Here is a 20577-nt window from a genome sequence, read left to right as displayed (position 1 = left end):
CAATAAGCTACTCCCGGGAACAGCGGCAAAAGAGCGGGCCAAGCTTGCGCATGCGTAAAAAAGGCCACGCGCGGGATCGCGTCTACCCCTCCGTACGCAGGCGCACCGACACCCCCCCCCCGCCCCCGCCTTTCTCTGCAAAACAGTGTGAATGGATTTCCACACAGCGCCTCCCGAGAGTGCGCTCGGAATCAGCGCGTGCGCTTCACGGTGAGAGGCGTTGCACGCTGCCAGACGCGAGCTCTAGGTGGCGTCAGCTCTCCGGCTGGGAAGAAGCACGCATGCTCAGAGGTTAGGTACGAGGGATGGGCGAGCGCGCGCCGCGGGCATGCGCCATGCAGGGAGAGACGGCGGCTCGGCGGGGTCATCCGGGCGCAGGCGCAGTGCGGTGTTTGTCTGCCGGACTGACGGGCGGCCGGGCGGTGCGCGGCGGCGGCGGGGAAGATGGCGGCGTCCTCCCTGGAGCAGAAGCTGTCCCGCCTGGAAGCAAAGCTGAAGCAGGAGAACCGCGAGGCCCGGCGGAGGATCGACCTCAACCTGGATATCAGCCCCCAGCGGCCCAGGCCCAGTAAGCACGGCGGCGTGGGGGAGGGGGCGGGCGGGGCGGGGCGCGCGCCGCGGTAAGCCCCGCCCCCGCCGTCAGGCCCCGCCCCCGCTTCCGGGGCGCTCTTGCTCCTCCTCCTCTCCGCCCCATACCCCCTGCTGTCTGTTCGCAGGGAGAGGGTCACGGTGACCCGGGGGGCGTGGGGCCGCGGGCTCCCGGGCAGTCCTCCCCCAACGTAGGGGTTTCCCCTTACGGGGACTACGAGCCCAGTTACCCGGCCCCGGGGCAAGGCCCCCCACCACCTGATGACCCGCCCCCTCACCGTGATTCTCGGAGCCTGTGTCCCCGTCACCTACCCGGAGCCGCGGCTCCCCCTAATCCACGCGACCGTGACCACATGCAGATTCCCGGCAAACGCGGACACCTCTGCCGACCAGATGATTTCGCTGCTGCCATCTCAGTGCCCGGCAGGAGGCCCTTTTTCCTCTTCTGCACCTGGGTCCTTGTCATATGGTTCCGTGGACGATCCACTCACACCCACACACACGCACACCCGGCCCGGGTGACCCCTGAGGTCATAGGACCCCAAATAACTCCCTATTCCTGCGAACTCCTTCCCGGTGGCTGTGCCTGGGAATCCCTTTTTCCCAGGCTGGGCCCTTGTCATTGGGCCTAGCAAGGCCCTGTCCCGTGCACACCCTACCCACATACACCAGGCACCCTCAGACTCTTCTGACTGGTTTCATTGCCGCTGTCTTGGGGACTGTTCTAGCTTCTCCAAAATTACACACCCAACCCCCAGCCTGGCAACGTTTCATCACCTGGACTCCAGGGACTCCCTCTTCCCTGCACACCCACACTCACCTAGCCTAAGGATACCTGAGGCGAGTGTGTGATAACTCGGCCTCCCAGACCACGTACCGCTTGTCTCCGATCCCGCTCTCTCTGTGACCACCTACCTCCCTGGCGTCTTACCATCTGAATTCAAAAGCTGCTGCTCCTTCCCCCAACACCTGGCCTGGGATGCACCTGGCCTGGGATTACCCCAGCCAGTCTGCTTTCTTTGTTAGGTCCCACAGGATGCCCCCCCCCCCTCTAAATCCCCCAGCTAGAGGGCATCAGATCTTCACCCTCCCCACACACCTGACGAATGGTACCCCACCACACACTTTGTGTCTCTCGAGCTGGCAAATTGGCCTCTTTAGTGCTTCTCCTGATATGATCCTTGTAGCTTATGTAGCTCCTAAGGGGTCCTCCGGGTAGGAGGGGGCACCCCTCCCCCGCCAGTCAGGGCATTGCAGTCATTCTCTGCTCACCCAGCCCGACCATCCCCGACCCCTGTGTGCGGTCCTTTCCTTGTCCTTCCCTCTTCTGACGTGTGGGCTCCTCCCTGGGGCAGAAAGCCCTCCCAGGACTGGAGGTTCCCTACTGGGCTCTGCAGTGCTGCCTCCGCTAGCCCCAGCACGGTCGAGACAGGGCTGGGTATGGGGCCAGGGGTCCCTTATGGGGTGGCTGTCCCAGGTGCACAGTGAGGCACGGTGAGGCCCATGGCGGGCAGGTCCCTGAGGAGCCCCCTCCAGGCATGTGTGTCTGTGTCAGCTCCATCCATCCTCCCGGTCCTGCCATTTCTGTCGGTTTCTACCCGTCTCTGCAGTTTGGAGCCTCGCGCCTCACCCCTCTTCCTCATTATGATTTGATTTCTTTTCTTTTGAACAAATCAGTTGTTTCTGTTGTGATTTATCGTGGTGTTGTTTTTTTTTTTTTCTTCCTTTTCCCCATCCAGTTATTGTGATCACTCTAAGCCCTGCTCCTGCCCCGTCCCAACGAGCAGGTACCAGCCTTTTTATCATCGTCGCTTGGACGTCTGCACCATTGACCTAACCGCTGCCCCTGCCGCAGAATACCCTCCCCTACCCCCCATGCTGTGTGTGCGCGCGCTCCTGTCACTCTTACTTTCTCTCCTTGCACACCATCAGTGATCAACAGTGTTCGGCCCACTTGGCCTCTTCTCTGTGCACTTACCTTCCACTCCTCCCTTCCTGGTGGGCTCAGTTTTGGACTCCTGGAAGAGGAAGTGAGCTCCTTTACCCACCGGGAGTCCGCCGCCTGTGAGAGGTCACGTGTGTGCATGCGTGTGTAAGGGAGAAAGAGAAGGTTGAGTCAGGCTGTCGGGCTGTTCCTGTTGATTTGTTTCAACAACACAGCAAACACATTTCGCTCCACTCTGGGGACACAGCGGCGGACAGAATGGACCAAGGGCCCCTTGTCGCTGACAGTCACGGACAGTGAGCACTTTCCCAGTGTGGAAGAAGCGGAGAAAGCAGCGATGCCTTGTAGAAAAGGCCAGGTCTGCAGGGGGTGGTTGGTCAGGGAGGCCTCTGGAGAAGCTGGGATACGAGCCCAGGCTCGTGGGAGGCAGGGAGCCCGTGAACGAAGGTAGAGGAAGCAGCCGGCAGGGTCCTGAGTGCGGTTGCTTGTGGGTGCGGAGCAGGTGTGTGCAGGGTGTGGGTGTGTGTGTGTGTGTGAGAGAGAGAGAGAGAGAGAGAGCTGGAGAGACAGACACACATCTGAGGGGTCTGGCCCTGTTGGCCCTTGTGTAGGTGGAACTAGATGGTGTGTGTGTGTGTGTGTGTGTGTGTGTGTGTGTTAAGACAGCGTGGGGCTGGTTCTGTTCAGGGCTCTCGGCATATTGTCTGTATGTGTGTGCGTGGGGGCTGGTTGTGCCATCCCGTGTGTGTGTGTGTGTGTGTGTGTGCATGTATGTTGGACTGACAGCCCGGTATGTCTGTGGCTCCTGTTGGTCCTGTGTTCCCATGCGCTTTCTTATTCTCTCTCTCTCTTTCTCTTACTCAGCCTCTCGCTCTCACTGTGCCCTCCTGACCTGCCACGTGGCCTCTCACCACCTCTGTAACCTCCATTCTCAGAGCCTTTGTGTACCTCCTCCCTTCGCCCACCTTAGCCCCCCTCAGGTCCCCACCGTGTTTCAGTTGTAGGGCCACTGGCAGTGTCTTCCCCCCACCCCCAGAAGCGTGCAGAGGGTCGGGGTGTGGTTCTCACCCCAGAGAGGAGGTGACCATGCAGGGCAGAAAAGGGGCCCAGATATTTCTCAGGGGGCGAGAGCCTGGCAGTGTCGCCAGAGAGTCCAGGCACAGGGGAGCACGGGGGCCCCTCAGGTGCCCCTGAGGTTGCTGAGCCAGAGACAGAGGGATCAGGACTCCGGCCATGACAGAGGAGTGCAGCAGGGACGTGACAAAGCCAGGGCCTAGAGCGACAGGGAGGGAGCACAGGAGGCTCCCTGGGGTCCCCAGAGCTCTTCTTTTGCTCTGAGCAGACCCCACCAAGACCCGTGTCCCTTCTGCGGCTGCAGGCTAGGATCACGGACCTGCTCCCTCACTCTGGACGTGGTCTGGGCCCGGGGTAACGGGGCGGAGAAAGTACCCAGATGGCAGCAATTCAAGCGTATTCGTCTGTGTCCACGGGTCACTGTCCACGGGCCCGCGTCACAAGGCGCTTGCAGAACTGTGGGAGGAGAGCGTGGACCGCGGCAGGAGGTGCAGGCAGAGAAGGGGGCATCAACTGAGGGTCGTGGGACGGTGGCCCCAGGCCTCCCGGCCGTTCTCCATAGGAAGGTTCTCTTTTGGCCCCACTTAGAGACACTTGCAGCCAGTGCCCTCCACGGTTAGGGACCCCCTTTTAGAGCATCTGGGCATCTGGGCATCTGGGCTACAAGGGTTCAGTGGAGGATCATCTGTCTTCTCCAGGGGCCACACGGGTCTCTGCTCCCACCCTCCTGGCAGCCCATCCAGGGAGGATCCCAGCCCCTCCGGGAACCTACTGTCCTGTCCCGGGCCCCTGTCTGGACTGTCTCTGCAGTGCCTCCTCTGGGCAGCTGGGCCCCGAGTCTTGGCTCCCATCTGTCTGTCTGTCTCCTGCCCTCCTGATCCCCGAATGCCGCCTGCCCGTCCTGGGGTGCCCGCTGCCTGCCCGCTGCCTGCCCGCCTGCGTGGAGCATGCCCGAGCTGTTCGCATGCAGGCTGCTGAGAAGACCCCCCGCTGGCCCATTCCCCACCCCCAGCCCCAGCCCGCCGGCCCTTGGCGGGGGCTGTGCCACCGGAATCCCCTCACCCCAAGGACACAGGCCCAGCCTGGGGTCCTGCCCCCATCCATTGGCCCCAGCTTTGCAGGCCAAACTGGGAGGCTCAGAGATGAGCCCACTGGCTAGAGGGTGGCCCTCCCTGACCCTGGAACAGAACGTGGGGCCAGGCAGCCAGAAGGAAGCATGGGGCCCTCGCCCACTGGCTCCCTGGGATGGTCTTGCCTGATTCTTAATGGGCAGCCGAGTTCAGTGCTGCCGTCAGGGCCAGAACCCAGGCTGATCCTAGCAGGCATTCCCTCCTCGCATGGTCCGGAGTGTGGGCGCTGTGGCCCTGGGCCAGCTTCCTGGGCAGAGGTGGGGAGGAAAGGGGCATATCGGGCGGGCCGCCTGGCTGAAGGATGTCATCAGTCCCTGGGCCATGATCCCGTGTCAGCACAGACTTGGGGACAACCCCTTAGCCTCTGGAAACCACCCCTCCCTGCCAGCCCACGCCATCTTCTTCCAGGTCAGGGGGGCGGGAGAAGGCACTCTGAGAGTGGTCAGGGAGACCCTAGCTCCTCCAGCCCAGTGGGGTGGGGGGTGGGGGGTCTGTGCTGGCCTACCTGATGCCAGGAAGGGGGAGACCAGAGTCCCAAGGCCCCAGAGTGCCAGGTGGTGGCTAACCCCCTCTCACTCCTGGTTCTCACCCCCCACCCAGCCCTCCAGCTCCCGCTGGCCAATGATGGGGGCAGCCGCTCACCGTGCTCCGAGAGCTCCCCACAGCACCCCACACCCCCTGCCCGGCCCCGCAACATGCTGGGGCTTCCATCAACCTTGTTCATGCCCCGCAGCATGGAGAGGTGAGCTGTTGGAACAGGGGCGGCTGGCCAGTGGGGGGAGGGGGTCAGGAGAGGATGTGGGGAGGGCCACTTCACCTGTCCTAGGGAGGAGGGTGGTTAAATCTGTGGGAACCCCTGTGGGTCAGGAACCAGGGTGGCCTCGGTTTGGTTGGGACCGTCCCCCACTAAGACCTCCGTCCTGTCTTTCAGCATTGAGATTGACCAGAAGCTACAGGAGATCATGAAGCAGACCGGCTACCTGACCATCGGGGGCCAGGTACCACCCTGGCCCTGGCCCCCTGGGGGGTGGGCAGGCACACCACGGGGCTAGGTCTTGGGGTGGGGGCGGTGCCGAGGCCCGGCCCATCCTCCAGCTCTGGCTGTCCTGGCCAGCGCTACCAGGCCGAAATCAACGATCTGGAGAACCTGGGGGAGATGGGCAGCGGCACTTGCGGCCAGGTGTGGAAGATGCGCTTCCGGAAGACGGGCCACGTCATCGCCGTCAAGGTGAGCCCCGCCCCACGTGAGCCCCGTCCGGAGAACCGACCCCCACTCCTCCCCACTTGCGGGCTGAGGCTCCCCTGGTCCTTGTGCAGCAAATGCGGCGCTCGGGGAACAAGGAGGAGAACAAGCGGATCCTCATGGACCTGGACGTGGTGCTCAAGAGCCACGACTGCCCCTACATCGTGCAGTGCTTCGGCACGTTTATCACCAACGTGAGCACTGGCAGGCGGCCGCGGATGCTCCCCTGTCCCCCGGGGCTCTGCTGGTCTCCTCCTTCCTGGGCGGAGTCCACGTGGGGTGGGCGGGAGTTGGGGGGTACAGCCGCACCCAAGCCTCCCTGTGCTGCGCCTGCAGACGGACGTCTTCATCGCCATGGAGCTCATGGGCACATGTGCGGAGAAGCTCAAGAAGCGGGTGCAGGGCCCCATCCCCGAGCGGATCCTGGGCAAGATGACGGTGGCGGTAAGTGGACCGGGCAGGGGTGCGGCTGGCCGGGTGCTTCCGCCACCATTCCCCCACCCACCCACCTGCTTTGTCCTCCTGTCACTGGTGTCCTCCCGTCACCCGTGCTGTCCCGCTGTCCCTGCTGCAGATCGTGAAGGCGCTGTACTACCTGAAGGAGAAGCACGGCGTGATCCACCGAGACGTCAAGCCCTCGAACATCCTGCTGGACGAGCGGGGCCAGATCAAGCTCTGTGACTTTGGCATCAGCGGACGTTTGGTCGATTCCAAGGCCAAGACGCGCAGCGCCGGCTGTGCCGCGTACATGGCGGTGAGTGGGGCCCCAGACGCGCAGCGCTTGGGTGGGTGGGCCTGAGGGATCCATGTGACGCACCGGACCCGGGGGTACATCCTCCCCTTCTGCTCCCCGGCAGCCGGAGCGCATAGACCCTCCGGACCCCACCAAGCCAGACTATGACATCCGGGCCGACGTATGGAGCCTGGGCATATCCTTGGTGAGTGGGGGGCCCCCACCGTTTGAGGATCCAGAGGGAGGCGGGAAGGGAGAGGAGGAACCCGTCCTCAGCCCCACCGGCCCCGCCGTCTCTTCTAGGTGGAGCTAGCGACGGGACAGTTTCCCTACAAGAACTGCAAGACAGACTTTGAGGTCCTTACCAAAGTCCTCCAGGAAGAGCCCCCGCTCTTGCCCGGGCACATGGGCTTCTCAGGGGACTTCCAGTCCTTTGTCAAAGACTGGTGAGGAGCCCCTGCCTCCCCCCCCCCCGGGAGGCGGGGCGAGGGGTCAGGGATGCAGGTGCTTAGAGTCGCCAGCTAGGGATGTTGGGGCTGGGGGGACGACCACGGAGCAGCCCCCCACCCACACCAGAAGGCAGGCCCTCCCAGCAGGGGTGCGGGTAGAAGCTGGCCCTTCGCGGGGTGGGGTTGGGGGGGCTGTGTGTCCAGCCCCTGCGAGCCGAATTCTGCCTGCACAGGGGCTGCATTTGCTTGTCCCACGGGAGCCCCACTCACCTGTCCCACAAGCCCTTCACAGTCCAGGTTGGGCTTCCGTCGCAGGCCGGATTCCTAAGTGCAGGGCTCCGGGGCCTCGGGCTTCAGCAAGCAGCCCCAGGTCACGGGTGCCCACCCCCTCCAAGCCGGGACACCGAGACGGAGCGCCCGGCTGCCCCTCCTTCCCCGGCTCTTACTCCTCTTTCCTGCTCCTCCTCCTCCAGCCTTACTAAGGATCACAGGAAGAGACCAAAGTATAATAAGCTACTTGTGAGTACCTGGGGCCCCTCCCCACCCCTCCCTCTCCTCCGGAACCCCCCTCCCCCAGGGGCGGAGCTGCCGCTGGGCTCCTCCCCCCGTCCTCAGCCCCGCCCCTCGGCCCCGCAGGAACACAGCTTCATCAAGCGCTACGAGATGCTGGAGGTGGACGTGGCGTCCTGGTTCAAGGACGTCATGGCGAAGACCGAGTCACCGAGGACGAGTGGAGTCCTGAGCCAGCACCACCTGCCCTTCTTCAGGTAGCCACGTGGTGGCGGCCAGCCCCACTGGGGGCCAGGGGCATGGCCACAGGCCCCCCCTTCCCCATCTGGCCACCCAGCTGCCCGCCAGGGGAGACCTGGGACCTGGACAGCTGCTGAGGGCCGAGGACAGAAAGTAGGGGGGGCGCCGACCCGGCCCCGACCCCCTGCCCACCAGCCGTGGACAGATGGGCTCGCCAGGCCCCAGCCCCTCCCGTCCCCGGGGTCAGCCGGCCTCCCCGGGTCAGCCGGCCGTGCGCGTCCCCCTGACAGACACTGTGAACGGAAGACAGCAGGCCACGAGCAGACTCGCTATTTATTCAGTCGTAACCTCTGGGCTGGGGCGGCCCCCAGGGCCCGGGAGAGAGCCGCCCGTCCCGCCCCTCCCCGCGCATTCGCCCCTCCCTCCCACCGCCTGCCGTGTGCCTGCCCCTCCGCCGCCGCCTCCCTCCGCAGCCCTGCTCCCTGCCGCCGCCTCCCTCTCTGCTCCCTTCTACCTCTCTGGCTTTCCGCGTCTCCCTCCCTGCCTCTGCCTCTCTCCTGCCCACACCTGGGCTCTGCCCACGCCCCCCAGCGGGACTCCTGGGTCCACTTAGGTCTCCGGCAGTGGCGAATCCGTCAGCTGGTGCCCTCGCCCCAGGAAGGCAGGCTGGGCCTTACGACTGCAGCTGGGCCTGGGCTGGTCTCTTTCTCTCTCTCTCTCTTTGATCTCAGGGGGTCCTTTTTGGAGTTTATTGTATTTTATTGTACTTGGTGGGGTGTTTGGGGTGGGGGGGGGGCAAAGAGCTTGTTCTCATGGGGTTTGTCGGTACCTTCAGAAACTTTTACCAAAGTCATGTTTAGCTGCTTGTGGTGGAGCCCCCCAACCGCCTGTGGGTATAGGCGTCTGGGGCAGGGGTTGGGGGGTTGGCGAGCCCCAAAGGTGGGTTCTGGGGGGCTCCTCCTCCCTTGGGGCCAGCCCTTGCGGCTGGAGACTGGCCACAGCTGGGGTGGGGTGAGTTGAGGACCTCAGGGGGCGTGGAGGGAGCCCAAGGGGCGGCGGCCACACAGGGTGGCCTTCAGGGAAGGCGGGCGCAGGGCCCGGTGAGGGCAGCGGACGCTGCTGCGGCAGGGACATGGTAGAGGGGCTCAGTGGCAGGAGCGGGGGCCCGGGGGCCCCGGGGAGGCAGGAGAGAGGGTACAGGGGGCGGGTGTGGGGGTTCGAGGACGTGACACAGGACAGAGGTGGGGCTGGCTGAGGGCTGGGCGTGTGCAGGCAGGGACGCCCTTGGAGTGCCCCTGAGCACCCCTGGACTCCCCCAGAGCTGGCCAGTGCGCCCTGCGCCCTCCGCAGCAGCCCCAGTGGGAAGGGGGTGTGTTTCCTTTTTGTTGGTGATGCATGCAAATCAAGTGGACAGCAAAACAAAACAAAAAACACAAACAGAAACCCACAGAACCACAAAACCAACCAACAGCAAAGGTGAGGAGCTTGGCCGGCCACGGACGCCATCTGGGCCGAGGCGTCACTGTATCCCGTCCGTCCTGTCCACTCTCACTCCCGCTCCTGAACTCCGAAACGCCGCGTGTTCAAAAGTACAGAGTTCTCTGCTCTCTGCCCCCTGCCCCGGAGGGGGACCGCCGCCTTCTCTTGCCCCGTCCCCTTTGTGAGGGGATGGGGGCAGGGTGGGGGGCCCACAGGTCTGGTCCCCCACCCTCCCTCACCTGGCCCAGCCAAGGAGCGGGGGAGGCCTTTGTGGGTAGCTGGAAGGTTCCGTGGCTGGGCCCAGGGCCAGCGGAGGCCCTGGGCCAGCCACCTGGATTTATTTTTATTTAACTATTTTCTGTTTTGTGAGTGTGTCTGCCCGTCCCTGCCCCCCTTCCGCGCGAAGTGGGGGTTCTGGGGGAACCTCTTCTTCCCTCTGCCTCTTTCCTGTCCTCCCTCCGTCGCCAGTCACCAGCCATCCTTCTTGACCAGGCAGAGGGCGGAGCGGGCAGGCAGGGGCCTGGGGTGGCCTGGCCCGGGCTGCCGGCCCTCGACCCCTCCTTCTCTGGTCGCCAGTATTCCCCCCCCACACACCCTTTTTAAAAAACGAAATGCCCTTGTTTGTAAGCCCTTAGCCGCTTGAGAATAAACCGTCCCTCTTCTTCCACTGAGTCTGTGGTTTGTCTTCAGCTCGGCAGGCCCAGGCAGCAAGAGGTGGGAAGGGGCTGTGAGCTCTGACCTTGGCGGGGGGCGGGGGGTGGGGGGGGGGAGAGCCGTGCCCCTCTGGGGGAAGGGGCCTCTGCACGAGGGGAGACTGAAGCCCAGCGGGGGCCGGTAGGGTGGTGTTTGTACTGAGTGGCCTGGTATCAAGCGAGCAGTGTGCGGGACCCCCCCCACGCCCCAACAGCCACAGGTTGGTCAGAGAGGAGCCCTTAATCCCTGGCAGACCTTGGGCGCCCGGCTCTGATGCGCACCCCTCAGCCTGCCGCCCCCGCGCCCTGCCTTCCTGGGTGGCCGCTCAGCCAAGGCCACGGCTGCCTGCCTACCTGCAGGGCCTCGGTGCTGCCCGGAGGCTGCCTCCGAGGCGGGAGTGCACACTCCAGCGCCGGTCCAGCATGCCGGGTGCCACGCTCCTGCTGCTGGTCCTGCTCCCTGGGGTCGCCACCTCGCCCAGCGGGCCGCTTGGTACGTAGATGCTGGGGACATGGCCCGTCACGCTGCCGCCCCCGTGTTGCCCTTTCTCAGTTCCACTGCTCACCTGCCCTGCTGGGGGTAGGGGGGTCTGCAGGGGGTGGGGGACACGGGGGCCGGGGAGGTGGGCCCTGCCTCTGTCTCCCCTTTCCAGGTTCCTCTCCTGGACCCCCCACCTTCCTCAGAGGCCCCAGCAGCTATGAGGCCCATGAGCGCGGGAGAGCAGTGTGCCAGTGCTTTTAGGAACTGTGTGTGGGGGCCGTCCTAAATGAGAACATAATTTGACAAGGGTCCCTCCGGCAGAGAGGGTGTGGGTGCACGTGTGTCCCTGCCTGGGGCTGCAGCTGCCCTGAGTCCGGGAGTGAGGAAACCGGAGACCCTGGAGGCCTGGATGGGCTCCTGCTGTGCCAGAGGGGAAGAGAGACAGCACCCCCCTTCTTCCCTTCCCCACTGGTCACAGCACGCTTGGAAAGGAAAGTGGGGGATGGCACCCTCTGCCCGGAGCTGGCCCTGCTGCCCCCACAGAGCAGCCCTGGGGCCCTTGGGGAGCTGCCCTCCCCCAGCCTGACCGCCTCACCCCCATCGGGCACCCTGCGACTGGACTGGCCCAGCCAGGGGATCCCCTGGTCTGCGCCGGGTGGAGAAGTCCAGGTCCGAGAAGTGGGGGCTCCTCCCCAGAGGTGCGTAGCTTTACTCCCAGCTTCTGCGGCGGGGCTGTGAGGGTCCCGGGACCTTCAGGGGGACACACCACACCTATTCTGCCAGCAGTGAACCCGGCGCGGAGCCGAGCGCGGGTGAATCCTTACTGCAACAGCACCCATTTCCCAAAGGAGGCGGGGAGGTCGCTGCACTGGCCTGGAGGGGCTGAGGGGCTGCGCGACCTCTGTCGTGTCACCCTTTCTTCCCGCCAGCGCCTCCATTCCCCGCGGCTCCTGGGCCCTGGCTGCGCCAACCCCTTTTCAGTCTGGAGCTGTCGGACGCCGAGGACGCCTTCCCGCGCCGCGCGGGGCCGCTCGAGGTCCCGGCCGACAGCCGCGTGTTCGTGCAGGTGTGGACGCGGGGCGCTCGGGGCCGGGTCAGGCCGGATGGGGGCGGCCGGGGCTGGTGCTTATCCCGCCCCCGCACCCTAGGCGGCCCTGGCCCGTCCCTCTCCGCGCTGGGGCCTGATCCTGCACCGCTGCTCGATGACGCCGTCCTCGCGCCCGGCCCCGGGGCCCGCCCTGGCACTGCTGCGAGGGGGCTGCCCCGCCGACTCCTCCGTCGTCCTCCCGCCACCGCCGGCGCGCCCAGGTGCTGCCGGTCCCGTGCGCTTCAGCTTCCGCCTGCGCCCGGTCTTCAACGCCTCGGTGCAGTTTTTGCACTGCCAGCTGAGCCGCTGCCGCCGCCTCCGGGGAGCCCGCCGGACACCTGCGCCTCTGACGCTGCCGCCGCCATCGCTGGTGCGCGGGGCGGGGAATGGCCGCCTGGGCCAGTCGGGGGCTGGGCCCAGGCCCTCTGGCCTCTGAAGGAAGAGTCCCTTGGAGCTTGGGGATCTAGGATTCATACGCTTTGGAGCCTGGAGACCCTTGGAGCTGGGGAGAGTCACTGGGTCTCTCTCAGGCTGGTGGCTGGGCTTCAGGGCCTGTGCGGGGAGTGTGGGTGGGTGGGGAGGGGGAGGGCTGTGACGCTCTCCCTAGGGGCTCCCCAGGGGACAGGGAATGAACACTGGGCTTGCTCTGGGACACCTTGGGTGGAACTCTGAGCTCCCTCCAGGGCTGGCTGGCTCTACAGATGCAGAGGCGGCTGAGCAGCCAAACTTCTGGGTGTCTAATGTTCTCAAAGAACTGGATCGTGTGACCTTGAGGGCCTGAGATTTGGAGTCCTTACAGGCTAGGCGGCTGGATGCTTGTATATCTTAGAGGCTGGGCTCGGGGACCTCTCACGGGGTCGGATTTCCAGTTTACTGGTGCGACTCCTGGTTGCAATAGAGAGCTAGACACCTATATCTCTCGGGAGCGCCGGGGACAGGTCCCTGAATCCTGGGGCCTGACGTCCCCATCTCTTGCCTCCTCCTCCCCACAGTGTCTGCCTCAGGATGAGGCGTGCACGGGCGCCGGCAGCGGCGAGAGTCTGGGTGCCGACGGTCCCCACCTGCACACGCTGACGCAGCCCATCGTGGTCACAGTGCCGCGGCCACCCCCCGGTGAGAGCGCAGTTCTTCGCAGGGTCCCGGGAAGGGGGGTGAGGAGGAACCTGGGGCTTGGGCCCAGTCCCTGTGATGTACTTCCCACAGGGCCACCCAAGGGCATCCCCAGCAAAGCCGTGCGTCCTGAGCCTCCCGCCCCGGCCCCCGCGGCCCTGGAGCCCGCGCCCGTGGTGGCGCTGGTGTTGGCTGCCTTCGTGCTGGGCGCTGCGCTGGCCGCCGGGCTCGGCCTTGTCTGTGCGCATTCAGGTACCAACCTCGGCCCGCCGGGACTTCCGCACGGCCCCCAGCCTATTCCCGCGGGTCGGAACCCCGGGTCGCCGCCACCCAGCCGGTGGGGCACGACCATCCCCAGACCTGCCTGCGCTACGCCCAGAGCAGCCGCCAGGGGGCGCACTTGCCCCGGCTCAATGCGCAGCAACCCCGACTGCTCCGCAGCCTGCCTCTCCTTTCCAGCACCCCCGAACCCCGGTCCCGCCCCGAGAGACTCGCCCAGCGGCCCCCAGCCCAGGAGGCCCCAATAAGGCAGGTAAATGGGCGGGGGGGGGGGTTGTAACGGGGGGCCTGGAGGACAGCTGGAAGAGGGAGGTAATGATAATGACTTCATAGGCTTTTCCTGTGTCAGGAAGTGTTCTCAAGGTTTCATTAATATTAATTAATGTAATCCTCATAACAACTTTCAGGTAGATATTATTATAATCCCCATATTAGAAATGAAAAACATGAGGCACTCTCTGAAGTAACTTGTCAAAGGTCACAAAATTTGGTGGAGTTCAGACTCGGGCATGGGGTCACCTGCACCCAGCTTCAGGCTCTGTGTCACAAGAGGGGTCCTCAGACCTGAACAAGTACTAGGCAAGGAGAATTCGCGACTCAGACCTACCGCTCACCCTCACTCCTGCACACAGACTGATGGAGGCGGCCAATGATCCGCTGGGAAGGGGGCGGCCTGCATGGTGTCCCTCTGCTTCGCTCAGTCTGGGTAGCCCCTCCCCAGGGATGGCACACCCCCAGCACGGTCCGGAGACACAACAGCCACGGCCTTGAACCAGGCCCGCCAGGACTGGACCAGCCGGGTGGACCTCAGACCCAGTGGGACCACTGTCTCTGCCTCCTGAACCCTCGTGCCCCTGACGGCTCCTCCTCTTTTTCGCACTTGGGCTCAAAATAAACACCCGGTCTGACCTACTGAGTTCTGAAGTCTGCGTGTGCACTTGGCGCGGTTATAGGGGGCAGGAAGCAGAGGCCTTGGACCAGGACTTGGGGACCTGGCCCACACACTCATATATACGTGTGCAGATGGGGGCCAGGGCAGACCCAAGGGAGTTTTTCCCAAACAATCCCATCTGCTTAAGTTTTAATAAGGTCCACCTTCGGGGCGCCTGGGTGACTCAGTCAATTAAGCCTCTGCCCTCCGCTCAGGCCCTGGTCTCAGGGTCCTGGGATCGAGCCCCAGGTCGGGCACTCTGCTCAGTGGGGAGCCTGCCTCCCCTTCTCTGTGTGCCTCTCTGCCTACTTGTGATCTCTCTGTCAAATTGAAAAAAAAAAAAAAAAGGTCCGCCTCCTTTCTCAACCCCTGCACCTGCCCTCCTCCAAAGCCAGGCTTTCTCCGCTCTCCACCCCCACCCTGGACCCTGCCCTCGCTAAGGCCTCGACCTCTGGCCTCTGCTTCAGTCTCCACTCCGTCCAGTTTAGAGCTCTTAGAATGTCTGCCGCCCCAGTTCCTCCCTTCTCCGGAGCAGGACTGCTAGCTCCATTTTACAATGAGGAAATTGAGGCTCGGTTCGGCCAAACCATTTGCTCTAGGTCCTCCGGGCAGGCCAGCCTCACAACCCAGGTTCTTGGCTACCACTGAACAGCTGCCCTCCTGCCAGGGTCCACCCCTTTTGGAGAAGCAAAGCACACAGTAGGAGTTTTACAAGACTTAGTCCCGCAATGGAGAGACGGCAGGAGATCTATGGTTTCGGCTCCAGGTCACGGATGAGATAAAATGCGGACGGGGGGGGTGTCTCATGTGCCCCCACCTCAGTTCGCCGGCCAATCTCTCCATCTCCCATCTACGCCGCTCTCCTGGGCCACCAACGCGGAGCCACGCCCCCATCTGTTTCCGCCTCCGCGCCGCGCTTTCTGACCCCAGCGGCCTCCGTAGCCCCGCCTACCAGGGAAACGGGCCGGAGCGGCGAGACCGCCCTCGCCGGCATGAAGCCTCCACAGCGGCGGCGAGCGGCCCCGGCGCGCTACCTGGGCGAGGTGACCGGCCCCGCGGCCTGGAGCGCCCGCGAGAAGCGACAGCTGCTACGACTGCTGCAGGCGCGGCAGGGCCAGCCGGAGCCGGATGCCGCCGAGCTGGCCCGGGAGCTGCCCGGCCGCAGCGAGGCGGAGGTGAGCGGTCCCGGGAAGGGAGCGGGGCTGGAGACTGGGCTAGGACGTGGGCGGGGCATCCGGGCGGCGGAGGGGCGGGGCGAGCGCGAGGATGGGGGCGAGGGGACTTGGAAAGGAGGCGGGGTGTGAGCGAAGGGGGCGGGGCGTACGTGAGGCCGAGGGGCGGGACGGGGAGGCCGGGGCTGAGGGGCGGGGCGAGCTTGGAGGAGCTGCTGGGCGTGGGCGGGGCATGCATGAGGCCGAGGGGCGGGGCGAGCTTGGAGGAGCTGCTGGGCGTGGGCGGGGCATGCTTGAGGCTGAGGGGCGGGGCGAGGTAGAGGCCGCGCCTGCGAGAGGCTGAGGGTCGAACTTCGATTAGACCAAGTGGATGGAGGCCGGGTCAGGGCGGAAAGAGCCGCGGGACCCCGGGGCAGTGAGGCTGAAGTGAGAGCCAGGAAACGGGGCCGAGTGGGTGAAGCGAGGTAGTACTTAGCAAAGGGTGGGCCGTGGCTGCGGGGAGGGAGCGGAGCTATCCTGGGCCTTACACCTGTGCAGGGTGGCTGGTCACATCTGGGGCCTGGCCCCGAACCCCGGGGCAGAGTCCCCGAGACCGGTCACACCGGGGTAGCGGGAGGCTGGGGAGCAGTGCCGGTCCCGCAGCAGGCGGTAGGCTTTGGCCTCTCTCTCCAGCCCTGGGCGCCCAGAAGGCCCATTCGGCCGCCTCCTCTCTTCTCCAGATCCGGGACTTCCTGCGGCAGCTCAAGGGCCGCGTGGTCCGGGAGGCCATCCAGATGGTGCAGCCCGGTGGCCCGCAGGGACGGAGGCGCCGGGAAACACAGACCCCGGCCCCCATCGAGGTGAGGCAGGACAAGCCCCCCCGCCCCCCCGAGGCCGGCCCCTGTGGCATGATGTGGGTATTGAGGGGAATAACCTCAGGGGGTCCCCAGGAGGGGCAGGGCTTGGAGACCCCCGAGGGTGGGTCCCCAGGCCCACCGTGGGCCTTTCTGTCGCCCCCTCCAGGTATGGATGGATCTGGCAGAGAAGATAACAGGCCCGCTGGAGGAGGCCCTGACTGTGGCTTTCTCACAGGTACAGCCATCCCGCAGGCCGGGAGAGGGTGGTGCGCGCAAGGCTAAGGGGGCCTTCCTCTTGCCCGCCCTGGGACGCTGGCCAGTCACTGAACACACGGAGCCTCAGTGACCCTGCTTGCGACAGCCCCTCCGTGTTACGTCCAACAGGGGGGATTTGGTGAGCAGGTGGAGGTGGACGGCTCCGCGGGGTGCAGGGCAGGAGGGAGGCCTGTAGGAGGACCTCCCCCTCTTTCCCCTCCCCGATCTCCCTTCCTGCCAGGTACTCACCATCGCCGCCACGGAGCCCGTCAGCCTCCTGCACTCCAAGCCCCCCAAGTCCACACAGGCGAGGGGAAAGCTACTGCTGCTCAGCGCCCCTGGCGGGCGGGAGGACCCCAGCCCGGACACTCCTGGCCCCGCCCCGAAGACGAATGGCCCCGCCTCGGAGGCCGCAGCTGCATCCCTGTCTGACCCCTTGGCGCCGCCGGCAGAAGCAGACTTCTCCGTGGACTTCGAGAAGATCTACAAGTACCTGTCGTCTGTTTCCCGCAGGTGTCATGGCCCTGAGCTTTCTGCAGCTGGTGAGACTAACGGACAGGGGCTGTGAGGGAGGGAGCCCCAGGTAGCACACCTGCCCTGCCCTCACCCCAGCCCTCTGTGTCCATCACCAGAGGCAGCAGTGGTCCTGGACCTGCTCCTGGCACTTCCACAAGAGCTGCTCCGCCTGCCCTGCGAGGCCCTGGTTAAACACCTGTCGGATATGTACGCGCACCTGACAGCCCCCCAACCCGACCCAGCATTCGAGGGCCTGGCGCCCGGAGCTGAGGATGCCGGGACAGGCGCCCAGGGGCACAAGGAGGCCAGCCAGGCCAGCCAGGCGGAGCTGCAGGCCCCCGAGAACGCCAGGCCCAGGGAGCCAAGGTCTGTTTGGCAAGCAGCTGGGGTCTGCCCCCTGAACCCGTTCCTGGTGCCCCTGGAACTTCTGGGCCAGGCAGCCGGCCCTGCTAGGTGAAGGCCCAGCGGACGGAGGACACAGCAGACATCTGCGAGCCCCCCGGCCCTCAGTGCTGCCTGGGCTGGCCCCAGGTTATCAGGAGGATCCTGTCACGGTGGAAGGTCCCTGACATGGTGGGCAGCAGGGGTTGGCCTCTAAGGTGACCAACACAGCAGGGGTCTCCTAAACAGAGGCACGGTTGTACAGGGGTTTGGCCACGGAACTGAGGTGGGGGAAGCGGGAGGCGGGGAGCTCCTGTCCTGTCCAACATCTGCATCCTACATCCTGTGAGTAAAGTTCTTGTCAATCTGTCTTGCTCCCTTTTTCCTGTGAGTGAATGATGGGAGTGGAGGCCCGAAGTGCCAGAGGGAGAAGTCAGACAGGACTGAGGGAGCCTTAGATCTCAAGGCTGAACTGGGGGGGCAGGCCGGAAGGAAGGCCCAGTCGTCAGTAGAGGCCGCCACTGCCAGGTCTGGTTCTGTGCCCCGGGGAGTGACCTTGGTCTGGCCGTGAAGGGGACCCTCGGTGATTGCTGATTGTGTGGAGGATGAGTTCTGAGCCTGACAGGTTCTCAGCGCAGGTGACCTCACCTCACGCCGGTGAAGAGAAGCCAGGAGGGGGAGCCAGGCCCCAGGTAGAGGTCAAGGGTTAGGCGTGGCGGCTGCTTGTGCAGGAGCTCAGAGAGACGGGAGCAGCCCCCCCCAGGTGGCCTTAGCAAAGTGAGGAGGTGCTAGGAGGGAGGGAGGGAGGCGGAGCTGGGGGTGGAGGGGCCTTGAGGACAGGGAGGGAGGAGCCGGGCTGGGTGAGGAAATGCTGCTGCTGCACCCCTGCCAAAGGTCCCAAATGCCCGGGAGTGTGGTGGTGTCTCCCTGCAAGGGGTCCCCCTTCCCCAGCCTGCCTGAGGGTGTAGATTCAGGGAGAGGCTGCGGAGCGCACTGCCGGGAGCCGGGTGTCCTCCCACAGCACAGCACCGCCCCCCGCAGCCCAACTAGTCCTCTGGGAGCGGGTGAATCGCGTTCACAGAGCCCGTGCAGTCACACAGCCTGCCTTTTATAGAAGCGCTTGCTTCTCCCCACACGCTGCGCACGGCTCCCTGGGGCACAGACCACGTCTCCCGGCGGGTGTGGAGCCCAGCCAGCCCACTCGCTTGCTGCCGGGCCCCTGGCTTCCAAAGCGCACGTGGAAGGTGGGCAGGAGGAACCAGGCTGAGAGAGGTTTGGGGTGCAGCTGTGGTCCGTGCCAGGAGAGCCTGCCACTTCTTGGCTCAGCGGGCCTCCCTGGCCCCCCACTTCCACGGAGCCTCCCCCGGTTCTTCCCAAGTCAAGGGAAAGAAAGGGGGGGGTGGATCTCAGCGATGCACGTTGCTGAACAGAGCTAGTTCACAGGCCAGTCCCCCCAAAACGCCACCTGGCTGTTTTGGCAGCGTGGGGCAGCCACGAAGAGCATGTGCGAGTCAGACCCGGCTTCACATTCCAGCCAGGCTGGAATCCTGCCACTCAGCACCGTGCAGGCTAGTCCCTGCGGCTGCCTGACTTTGGTCCCCCGCCCGTGGGGCAGCGATGCTAAGAGGGCTCACTGCGGGTCCTGCAGAGGGTACAGGTCACGCGCGGCTGGCCGGGTAGTAAGCGCTCAGTGATAGCTTTTATTGACAACATCCGCTCGGAGGCAGGGAGCGGGCAGAAGGGCTGGGGAAGGCCACCGGGGGATGCTCAGGAGGGCTCAGAGGGAAGCGCGGGAAGCGAAAGGAGGGCCAGGGGGTGCTGACCTGTGCTGGGGAGAACCTGCCCGCACTCCTCCCACCGAAGGTGCCGGGCGTCCTGGACACACAGCAGCCATCGGTGCTCTCGGATCCCGAACTCCGGGGCAGGCCGCGCGGGGCACGTGGGTATGGCAGCCTCCACGACGCGGGCGCAGGACAGACTGCCCCGCAGAAGCGTCTCAACACTAAGGGGGGTTTGGGGGCGGAGGAGTGAGGGTGGCCAGACCACAGGGGAGAGAGAGGGGACACGCGGGTCCCCCGCATCCAGGAGTGGACGGGACACTCATGCTCGGCGACAGGACAATAGCAGAACCACCTATACGCCTTGGGGTGGGGATGGGGGGCCTCTTCCCAGTCGGGGGCCAGCCGAGCTGTCGAGTTATGGAGCGAGGACGGGGCGGGATAAAGGCACGAAGTGGGGCTCCGGCCGGGCCGGGAGGAAAGATGGGAAGGGTCTGAGGGGGAGGAGCTGGACCTCTAACGCCCTCCCACCTCGGGCTAGGCGATGGGGCGGGGTCCTGAGCGCGATCCCCTGCCAGGCTGCGCCCCCGTCGGGTCCGCCCTTGGGGAGCGGCCCCGCGCGGCTCAGACCAGCGCGTAGTCGAACTGCCCGCGCTCAAGCGCCTCCTTGTGGTCGGTCCAGGACGAGGCGGGCATGCGGCTGTAGGGGTCGAGCAGGATGCGCACGCAGCGCACCATCAGCAGCACCAGGACCACGAGCAGGCAGAGCACGAAGGCGAACACTGTGCGCTGCTCCGCGTCCAGGCCCGCGCCCACCGGGGGCCCCGTCGACGGCGGCAGCGGCTCGGGGGACAGCGTCCACGTCGCGCTCATGGCTCACATCGCCGCGCGCCCTGCGGAAGAGGAGCCGGCCGGGGGCGCTGGGATGAGGATGCGCCTTCCCGCCCACTGCGCCGCCTCTCCCGCCACCGCCCCCTGACCTTGCCCGGACCCAGCCCCCGCCCGCGCCTCTGTCCCCCTGGCTACGCCCAAGCCCGGCTCCCGGGCAAGCCGCCACAGGCACGCGGGGACCCAACTCCAGCCGTGCGCGCAGGTGGGGGCGCTGAGAGTGGGGACAGGGAGCCCGGACCCGGCTGGCCCGCGCACAACAGGTGCGAACGCGCAGCCCGGCGGCGCAGCGGGGCGAAGCCCTGTCCCCCGCCCCTCTCCCTTTGTTCTCGGCGTCCCGGGGACCCCTCCCCCACCACCCCCGCCCCGCCGCGCCCCTCACCCTGGCCTCGACCCGGACGGGGACCGTGCGCCCGGTGGCTGCGCTCTCTTCCGGGACCCAGCCGGCTCCGCTCTCGGCCTCTCCCCGGCGGCAGCGGCGGTGGCGGCGGCGGCGCCCGGGGCTCAGCCCACCCCACCCGCCCCTGGAGCGCCGGAGACCGAGGCAGGCGAGCCGCGCGCTAGCCGGGCCGCCGCGGCTGTTCCCATGGCGACGGGGGGCGGGGCCCCCGCGGGGGGCGGAGGCTGCGCAGGGAACGGTGCGCGGGCTCGCGACCCCGCCCCGGACTCGGCGAGAACGGAGCTCCCACCCCGAGGCGCCCGGGAGACCTCCGCCGCGGGGAGCCTCAGCACCCAGGACCCCGCCCACCCCACCCCAGAAGCATCCAGGCAGCCCAGCCC

General features: G+C 65.8%; 4 protein-coding genes across 5 annotated transcripts; 3 read left to right on the top strand and 1 right to left on the bottom strand.

Moving 5' to 3' along the window:
- The first annotated feature begins 349 nt into the window (after positions 1-349).
- Positions 350-10062, top strand: MAP2K7 (mitogen-activated protein kinase kinase 7). 2 transcript variants are annotated; one of them, XM_059159777.1, is made up of 12 exons: positions 350-568; positions 2328-2375; positions 5338-5479; positions 5669-5735; positions 5852-5965; positions 6055-6174; positions 6317-6424; positions 6555-6734; positions 6838-6918; positions 7017-7159; positions 7636-7681; positions 7799-10062. In XM_059159777.1, the coding sequence occupies exons 1-12, from the start codon at positions 445-447 to the stop codon at positions 7931-7933; spliced, it is 1308 nt and encodes a 435-aa protein (XP_059015760.1). In that variant the 5' UTR covers positions 350-444; the 3' UTR covers positions 7934-10062. The 2 variants fall into 2 exon arrangements, with proteins under 2 accessions (XP_059015760.1, XP_059015761.1); XM_059159778.1 differs by lacking the exon at positions 2328-2375 and having other exon boundaries at positions 353-568.
- A 420-nt stretch (positions 10063-10482) lies between these two features.
- Positions 10483-13956, top strand: TGFBR3L (transforming growth factor beta receptor 3 like). The gene is made up of 6 exons (XM_059159780.1): positions 10483-10576; positions 11494-11630; positions 11713-12021; positions 12644-12764; positions 12855-13013; positions 13221-13956. Exons 1-6 carry the CDS (start codon positions 10507-10509, stop codon positions 13286-13288), a joined length of 864 nt encoding a protein of 287 aa, XP_059015763.1. The 5' UTR covers positions 10483-10506; the 3' UTR covers positions 13289-13956.
- A 966-nt stretch (positions 13957-14922) lies between these two features.
- On the top strand, positions 14923-17500 carry SNAPC2 (small nuclear RNA activating complex polypeptide 2). The gene is made up of 5 exons (XM_059159779.1): positions 14923-15146; positions 15863-15982; positions 16146-16214; positions 16476-16776; positions 16867-17500. The coding sequence occupies exons 1-5, from the start codon at positions 14964-14966 to the stop codon at positions 17205-17207; spliced, it is 1014 nt and encodes a 337-aa protein (XP_059015762.1). The 5' UTR covers positions 14923-14963; the 3' UTR covers positions 17208-17500.
- A 1311-nt stretch (positions 17501-18811) lies between these two features.
- CTXN1 (cortexin 1) lies at positions 18812-20374 on the bottom strand. The gene is made up of 2 exons (XM_059159775.1): positions 20180-20374; positions 18812-19802 (listed from the first exon to the last, which is right to left on the bottom strand). Exon 2 carries the CDS (start codon positions 19780-19782, stop codon positions 19534-19536), a length of 249 nt encoding a protein of 82 aa, XP_059015758.1. The 5' UTR covers positions 19783-19802; positions 20180-20374; the 3' UTR covers positions 18812-19533.
- Between the last annotated feature and the right edge of the window lie 203 nt (positions 20375-20577).

Source organism: Mustela lutreola, chromosome 2 (assembly GCF_030435805.1).
Source record: "Mustela lutreola isolate mMusLut2 chromosome 2, mMusLut2.pri, whole genome shotgun sequence".
Taxonomy (NCBI): Eukaryota; Metazoa; Chordata; class Mammalia; order Carnivora; family Mustelidae; genus Mustela; species Mustela lutreola.
This window is presented reverse-complemented; position numbering and strand designations above follow the sequence as displayed.